This window comes from Cinclus cinclus, chromosome 33, assembly GCF_963662255.1.
Source record: "Cinclus cinclus chromosome 33, bCinCin1.1, whole genome shotgun sequence".
NCBI classification, from domain to species: domain Eukaryota; kingdom Metazoa; phylum Chordata; class Aves; order Passeriformes; family Cinclidae; genus Cinclus; species Cinclus cinclus.
The window spans coordinates 2,676,829-2,685,171 of NC_085078.1; the positions used below are offsets into that span (position 1 = coordinate 2,676,829).

At 57.6% G+C, this 8,343-nt stretch overlaps 1 protein-coding gene across 1 annotated transcript; it reads left to right on the forward strand.

The window, feature by feature from the left end:
• Positions 1 to 3,542: 3,542 nt before the first annotated feature.
• SSR4 (signal sequence receptor subunit 4) lies at positions 3,543 to 7,916 on the forward strand. The gene is made up of 6 exons (XM_062511947.1): positions 3,543 to 3,666; positions 4,653 to 4,771; positions 4,855 to 4,929; positions 6,259 to 6,348; positions 6,425 to 6,490; positions 7,665 to 7,916. Exons 1-6 carry the CDS (start codon positions 3,603 to 3,605, stop codon positions 7,767 to 7,769), a joined length of 519 nt encoding a protein of 172 aa, XP_062367931.1. The 5' UTR covers positions 3,543 to 3,602; the 3' UTR covers positions 7,770 to 7,916.
• The last annotated feature ends 427 nt before the right edge of the window (positions 7,917 to 8,343 follow it).

Sequence of the window (8,343 nt, forward strand, 5' to 3'; positions counted from 1 at the left end):
TTCATTTGCATGTTTTGGGGTTCATTTGCATAATCTGGGGGGTCATTTGCATATTTCTGGGTTGATTTCTCTGGGTTTTAGGGGCCCGTTTGTAAATTTTTTTGGCGTTGATTGGGGGGGAAATTTGTGGAATTTTGGGAATATTTGCTTATTTTGGTGCTCATTTGCATATTTTGGAGCTCATTTGCATATTTCGGGGTTGGTTTCTTTCCGTTTCGGGGCTCGTTTGTAATTTTTTGGCATTGATGGGGGGAATTTTGTGGAATTTCGCAATTCATTTGCGTAATTTGAGGCTCATTTGCATGTTTTGAGGCTCATTTGCATATTTTTGGTTGGTTTATCTCCGTTTCAGGGGCTCATTTGTAATTTCTTTGGGTTGGATGGGGGGAAATTTGAGGGATTTTGGGGATTCATTTGCATGTTTTGGGGTTCATTTGCATAATTTGGGGATCATTAGCGTATTTTGGGGTTGGTTTCTCTGGGTTTTAGAGGCTCGTTTGTAATTTTTTTGGGGTTGATTGGGGGAAATTTGCAGAACTTTGGGGTTCATTTGCATATTTTGGGGTTCATTTGCATATTTTGGTGTTCATTTGCACGTTTTGGGGCTCATTTGCATATTTTGGGGGTTCATTTGCATCATTTGAGGCTCATTTGCATGCTTTGGGATTCATTTGCATATTTTGGGGATTCATTTGCATGTTTTTAGGCTCATTGCATATTTTGGGGCTCATTTGCATATTTTGGGCTCATTTGCATATTTTGTGGCTCATTTACATGCTTTGGGCCTCATTTGCATACTTCAGGGCTCATTTGGGCGATTCCTTTGCACATTTTGGTGCGAGTTCTTACGCTTTCGGTTAATTTACGTATTTCTGGCTTCATTTACATATTTTACCATCTAATTTGCATACCCCACACCCGATTCCACCAACTCACTTCCAAATTTTGCCACCTCAAACTCCATTTTAGGCCATCGATTTCCCCCCATTTTTAACCCTTTCCCCCCCCCCCCCCCCCCCCCCCAAATTTTCACCGTTCCCTCCTCCCTTACCTTAACAAATCCATAAAATTTTTGGGGATTTTTTTTCTGACTCTTTTTAGGATTCAGGGACCCCCCCCCCCCCCACCAAAAAATCCCCGGGGGTCTCACCTGAAGACCTCCTTGACGTGCAGCATCAGCTCGGGGCCGATGCCGTCGCCCGGGATCAGCGTCACCGTGTGACGTCCCCCGTACTTGGCCGGGGGGGGCTGGGGACACACCCAAATATTTAGGGGGGGGGGGGGTGTGTCCCACCCCCCCTCCCCTCCCCCCAAAAAAAAAAAAAAAAAAAAAAAAATTCCCCGATCCCAAAAAGGTTTTGGGATCCCCACCCCCCTCCCCCCCCCCATCAGTTGTTTTTTTTTTTTTGTTTTTTTTTTTTTTTTGTTTTTTTGGGGGGGGGGAGAGAATGGGGATTTTTGGGAGCCAGTGATTTTGGGGGCCCCTCCCCTCCGCTCCACCCCCCCCCCCAGTGACTTTTGGGGGTCTCTCTGGCGATTTTTGGGGTCCCCCGGTGATTTTTTTGGAATCTCCCCCTCCCCAGTGACTGTTGGGGGTCCCCACCCCTCACCCGGTGATTTTTGGGGACTCCCCCCAGTGATTTTTTTGGGGTCTCTCTGGTGATTTTTGGGGCCCCCGCACCTTGGTGATTTTTGGACCCCACCCCCCAGTGATTTTTGGGGTCTCTCTGGTGATTTTTGGGGCCCCCCAAGTGCATTTTAGGGTCACCCCAGTGATTTTTGGGACCCAGTGATTTTTGGGGTCCTTCCCCTTGGTGATTTTTGAGGACCCCACCCCGGTGATTTTGGGAACCCCCAGTAATTTTGGGATCCCTCTAAGAACTTTTGGGGACCCACCCACCCCCCCCACTGAGATTTTTGGGCCCCCCCCAGAGTTTTTTGGGGTCCTCCCTGGAGGTTTTTTTGGGGTACTCACGATGCTGCGTTGCTGTGGGGGGAGGGAGAAAGGGGCAGTCAGTGACAAATGGGGAGAGAGAAAGAGACCACCCCTCCCCCCCCCCCAAAAAAAAAAATACCCCCCAAAAACCCCCACCAGGGACCCCTCCCCCACCCCAAAATTTGAGGTTTGGAGCCCTTTTACCGAGCTTACCCCGAGTCAGGGGTTTTCCCCCCCCCCCAAAAAATTCACCAAGTGGGGGGGAAAAAGGGGTTGGGGTCTCTGTGCCCCCCCCCCCCCCCCCAAAATGGGGGAGGGGGGGTTTTGGGGGGTGGGGGAGGGGCACTCACAGGGGGGAGGTGGAGCCGCTCGGCATCATGGGAAATCCCGGCCTGCGCGATCCACACCTGCAATGGGAGGGGTCCCGTAAAGGAATGGGGACGCCTCAAAGGAACCAGTATCCCCCCCAAAAAAGTTCTAAATCCACGTCCCCAAAACGGCACCAGAGGTCAACCCCCCTCGATAATCCGCGAACCTTCCAGAAACGCCTCATTAATTAAAGAAATATTAATTAAATTTTATACGGCGGCGATGCCTTCGCACCTCCCAAATTCCACCCCCCCTCGACCTCCGACAGTGGTTCCGCCCAGGCACCGCCCCTCCAGAAATATCAGCCAATCACAACGCGAAGCGCCTCTTCCCACCCACTCCGAGAGTTACAGCCAATCAGCACACGAGCTGCAGCGCCACACCCCCTCAGCGAGCCTATCAGAGGCCGAAATGCCACTTCCGGGCCGCTCCCCTCCGGGCGCCCCCCCCCCCCGTGCGCGCCGGCCAACGACGCACGGCCGGTGCGGCGGGAACCGGCGAGAACGGGCGGCAAGCGGCGGGAAGCGGTGAGGGCGGGACCCGGTAGGCGGCGGGCAGGCTTCTGATTGGTCACTCACCGCGCGCGGCCGTAGCGCGGCCCGCAACAGGCGCCGTCGCGCCGCCGTCAACGCCGCCGCCATGATGCTCCTCCGATAGTTCGACCTCTCGCGAGATCTCGGAACCGCCCACGCGAGGAGATAGGCTGATATGCTCGAACTCTCGCGAGACTTCCCACCCCGACCCTACCGCCAGCTACCACGCCCTCACGCCGCCGCGGCCATTTTGTGCCTGGGAGGGGCGGCGGCGTGAGGTCTCACAGCGAGAAGGGATAAAGGCGGTCCTGCCCACGCCGTTCTGCCTCAGAACGGCGATACCCGAGCGCGAAGCCCTTTCCCCAAGCGCGCTTCGTTTTGAGGGCGAAAGAAACCGCAACGGATAACGGGGGAGAGAGCCGCGGCCACCGCCCCTCAACCGTCGCGATGGCAACGGAAGAGTGCGCTTGCGCAAGGGCGCGGCCGCTGCCATTTTATCCGCGTGGGCTCCTCATTGCGCATGCGCCACCCCTCGGCCGCACCCCCGACGTTTCTTAGCCCCGCCTCTGATATATTAGCCGCGCCCCCACCATGACCGCGGGCCACGTTGCGCGCGGACCGAGCAGCGCGCTCTCTCCTCATTGGCCAGCCGGCGCGCGCGTGTCCGCCCCCTCGCTCTGATTGGTTGGCGTGGAGGCGTTGCCGGCGTTGATTGGCTGCTCTCCGCGGGGGCGGGCCTAGAGGGCAGGTGCGCGCGGTCGATCATGGCGGGTGCCGGAGTGCTGCCGCTGCCGCTGCTGCTGCTGCTGGCGGCGAGCGGGGCCGCGGGTAGGGCAGAAATCGGGGTCTCGTGAGCGGGAACGGGGACTTGTGAGGGGAACCCAGGGGTCGTGAGGGCTCTGAGGGGTTCTGGGTTGTATGAGGGCTCTGAGGGGTCCTGCGGGGGTTGCGGGAGTCGAGATCTCTGAGGGGCGTGAGGGGAAGGAGGGCATCGGGGGATGCCGTGAGGGGAATCCCGGGACCGGTGACATCCGTGGGGGATCCCCGAGTTCCGTGAGGGGGGATCGGGGTCCTATGAGGGGTCTCGGGGTCCTGAGGGGGTTCCGTGAGGGGTCCCGGGACGGGTGAGGTGCGTGAGGGTTCCCTGGGTCCAGTGAGGGGTCCCGGGATTCCGTGAGGGGTCTCGGGGCCGGTGAGGTCCGTGAGGGGTCCCATGAGGGGTTTGGGGGTCCCATGAGGGGTCCCGGGGGTCCCATGAGGGGTTTGGGGGTCCCATGAGGGGTCTCGGGGATCCCATGAGGGGTTTGGGGGTCCCATGAGGGGTCTCGGGGATCCCATGAGGGGTTTGGGGGTCCCATGAGGGGTCCCGGGGGTCCCATGAGGGGTTTGGGGGTCCCATGAGGGGTTTGGGGGATCCCATGAGGGGTTTGGGGGTCCCATGAGGGGTCTCGGGGGTCCCATGAGGGGTTTGGGGGTCCCATGAGGGGTTTGGGGGATCCCATGAGGGGTCTTGGGGGTCCCACGAGGGGGTCCCGGGGTTCTATGAGGGGGTCCCGGGGTTCCATGCGGGGGTCTCGGAGCCGGTGAGATCCATGAGGGGTCCCGGGGGGGTCTGGGCTGCCACTGGGGGTCCCGGGCCATTGGGGGTCTGTTGGCAACTCAGCTACATTTGGGGAGGGGGATTTGGGGTAGAACGGTGGTCCCTGAGATGATCTGGGACAATTTTGCAGAGCTGGGTTGTTTTAAGGGGGGGGGTCCCGAGTCCCTGCAATCCCACTGGTGCTGAGGGGGGGTCCCTGCCGCCCCCTGCCCAGGTGAGCCGTGCCCCGAGCCCACCATCGTCCCCTCCTATTACACCACCTCGGACGCCGTCATCGCCTCCGAGAGCGTCTTCGTGGTGGAGATTTCCCTGGTTTGCAAAAACGGCGCCCAGGTGAGACCCCCGTGGGGTGGGGGGGGGTGGGGTGAGATGAGGGATCCCCCCCAGACCCCCCCTGATCCCCCCCTCCCCCACAGAACGTGGCTCTTTACGCCGACGTGAACGGGAAGCAGTTCCCGGTGACCCGCGGGCAGGACGTGGGCAGGTACCAGGTGAGGCTGGGGGGGGGAGGGGGGAGGCGAGGGGGGCTCTGGGGGGGTTATTTGGGGGGCTCAGGTGAGTGGGGGGCTCCCTAGAAAGGTTTAGGCTGAAGGGCTCAGGTGAGTCAGGAGTCTCTGGGAGGGTTTAGGGAGGGGTTTTGAGGAGCTCAGGTGAGTGGGTGGGGGGATTTCTGTGCTCAGGTGAGCAGCAGACCTTTAGGAGAGATTGTTTTGGGGGGGTTCAGGTGAGTGGGGGGTCGCTGGGAGGGTTTAGGCTGAGGGGCTCAGGTGGGTTTGGGGGCTCAGGTGAGTCAGGGGTACCTGGGAGGGTTTAAGGAGGGGTTTTGGGAGGCTCAGGTGTGTGTGGGGGGGGGGGGTTCTCTGAGAGGGTAACTTGGGGGGTTCTGAGAGGTCAGGTGAGTTTGGGGGAGAGTTCTGGGGGGCTCAGGGGATTGGGGGATCTCAAGGAGGGTCTTGGGGGGGTTTGGGGAGCTCAGGTGAGGCTGGGTGTCTTTGAGAGAGTTTGGAGAGGGGCCCAGGTGAATCTGGGGGAGCTCAGGGGGGCTCAGGTGAGTGGGCATGTCTCAAGGGGGGGGGTTTGGGGAGCACAGGTGAGGCTGGGGGTGTTTGGGGGTTGTTTTTGGGGGGCTCAGGTGGGTGTGGGGGAGCTTGGAGGGGGCTCAGGTGAGGGAAGGAGAATTTAGGGGGACTCAGGTGAGTTTGGGGGTGTTTGGGGGTTTTTGGGGGGGCTCAGGTGAGTCTGGGAGTGCATGGGGGTTGTTTTTGGGGAGCTCAGGTGAGTCTAGGGATGTTTTTGGGGGGCTCAGGTAAGTCTGGGAGTGTTTGGGGGGCTCAGGTGAATCTGGGAGTGTTTGGGGGGGGGCTCAGTTGAATCTGGGAGTGTTTTGGGGGGGCTCTGGTGAATCTGGAGGTGTTTTGGGGGGGCTCAGGTGAATCTGGGAGTGTTTGGGGGGGCTCTGGTGAATCTGGGAGTGTTTTGGGGGGGCTCTGGTGAATCTGGGAGTGTTTGGGGGGGCTCAGTTGAATCTGGGAGTGTTTGGGGGGCTCAGGTGAATCTGGGGGTGTTTTGGGGGGGCTCAGGTGAATCTGGGGGTGTTTTGGGGGGGCTCAGGTGAATCTGGGGGTGTTTTTGGAGTGACTCAGGTGACTTTAGGGAAGCTCTCGGGGGTCTCAGGTGACTTTGAGCAGCACTGACAACCTCAGGTAAGATCAGGAGAGCTTTGGGGTGGGGGGGGGGGGGTGAGGAGGTCTCAGATAAATTTGGGGAGGGGTCCCAGCGATGCCACCCCCCTCCCCTTGTCCCCCCCTTCCACCCCCCAGGTATCCTGGAGCCTGGAGCACCGCCAGGCCCAGTCTGGCACCTACGAGGTGAAATTCTTCGACGAGGAATCCTACAGCGCCCTACGCAAGGTGAAGACCCCTCCCCAAATTTTGATGGGCTCTCAAGACCCCCCTTCCCCCCTACCCTAAACCTCCCCTCCCCCAGGCCCAGAGGAACAACGAGGACGTGTCCCGGGTCCGGCCGCTCTTCACCGTCAGCGTCGATCACCGGGTGGGTCCTGGCAGGGGATCCCCCCCTCCCCTCCCCCAAAAAATCTGGGGTGGTTTGGGGGATCCCCTGTGAGTTTAGGGGGGCTGGGAGGGTCACGGAGGGGTTTTGGGGGATGTTAAGGGGTCTCGGGGTGGTTCTGAGGGGTGGGTTTGGGGAGTCCTGGGGATTTTGGGGGATGACATTGAGATTTTGGGGTGCTCTGGGTGGTTTTTTTAGGGGTGAAACTCAGATTTTGGGGTCCCCCAGGATTTTTTGGGGTGGGGTCCCATTGAGATTTTGGGGTGGGGTCCCAGTGGGATTTTGGAGTGGGGTCCCATTGAGATTTTGGGGTGGGGTCCCAGTGGGATTTTGGGGTGTCCCAATGGAATTTTGGGGTGGGGTCCCATTGAGATTTTGGGGAGGGGTCCCTCTGAGATTTTGGGGTGGGGTCCCACTGGGATTTTGGTGTGGGGTCCCTCTGAGATTTTGGGGTGGGGTCCCTCTGAGATTTTGGGGTGGGGTCCCTCTGAGATTTTGGGGTGGGGTCCCACTGGGATTTTGGTGTGGGGTCCCATTGAGATTTTGGGGTGGGGTCCCATTGAGATTTTGGGGTGGGGTCCCATTGAGATTTTTGGGTGTCCCAGTGGGATTTTGGGGAGGGGTCCCTCTGAGATTTTGGGGTGGGGACCCACAGAGATTTTGGAGTGTCCCAATGGGATTTTGGGGTGGGGTCCCAATGGGATTTTGGGGTGGGGTCCCAGTGGGATTTTGGGGTGGGGTCCCAATGGGATTTTGGGGTGGGGTCCCAGTGGGATTTTGGGGTGGGGTCCCAATGGGATTTTGGGGTGGGGTCCCAATGGGATTTTGGGGTGTCCCAATGGGATTTTGGGGTGGGGTCCCAGTGGGATTTTGGGGTGGGGTCCCATTGAGATTTGGGGTGGGGTCCCAATGGGATTTTGGGGTGGGGTCCCACAGAGATTTTGGGGTGTCCCAGAGCTTTGAAACAGCGACGCTGAAATTTTCAAGTTCTCATTCCTTGGGGTGAAATTTTGGGGGATTTTAAGAACTCGACGTCCAGATATCGGGGTGGGGGGTTTGGGATATTTTGGGATGGGGAATCCGGGGAGGGGGTGGGGGGGGGGGGGGGTGGGGAGGGGGTTTTGGGGTGCTCAGGTGACCCCAAAATTCCTCACAGGGTGCCTGGAACGGGCCCTGGGTGTCCACGGAGGTGGTGGCAGCAGCCGTCGGGCTCGTGGTTTATTACCTGGCCTTCAGCACCAAGAGCAGCATCCAGGCTTAAAGAAAACCCCGAAAAATCCCCGAAACCTCCCCGGAAAAATCCCTGAAACCGCCCCGAAAAAATCCCCGAAAAAATCCACGAAAACTCCTCAAAAAAATCCCCGAAAAAATCCACGAAAACTCCTCAAAAAAATCCCTGAAAAAATCCACGAAAACTCCTCAAAAAAATCCCCGAAAAAATCCACGAAAACTCCTCAAAAAAATCCCCGAAAAAATCCACGAAAACTCCTCAAAAAAATCCCCGAAAAAATCCACGAAAACTTCTCAAAAAAATCCCCGAAAAAATCCACGAAAACTCCTCAAAAAAATCCCTGAAAAAATCCACGAAAACTCCTCAAAAAAATCCCTGAAAAAATCCACGAAAACTCCTCAAAAAAATCCCTGAAACAGCCCCAAAAAAAATCCCCGAAAAAATCCATGAAAACTCTTCAAAAAAATCCCTGAAAAAATCCACGAAAACGCCTCAAAAAAATCCCCGAAAAAATCCACGAAAACTCCTCAAAAAAATCCCTGAAACAGCCCCAAAAAAAATCCCCGAAAAAATCCATGAAAACTCCTCAAAAAAATCCCTGAAA

Coding starts and splice junctions, on each gene's coding strand:
- SSR4 (XM_062511947.1), top strand. CDS start 3,603: ATGGCGGGTGCCGGAGTGCTGCCGCTGCCGCTGCTGCTGCTGCTGGCG. Junction 3,667..4,652: donor GGCGGCGAGCGGGGCCGCGG/GTAGGGCAGAAA, acceptor CCCCCTGCCCAG/GTGAGCCGTGCCCCGAGCCC. Junction 6,491..7,664: donor CCGTCAGCGTCGATCACCGG/GTGGGTCCTGGC, acceptor AATTCCTCACAG/GGTGCCTGGAACGGGCCCTG.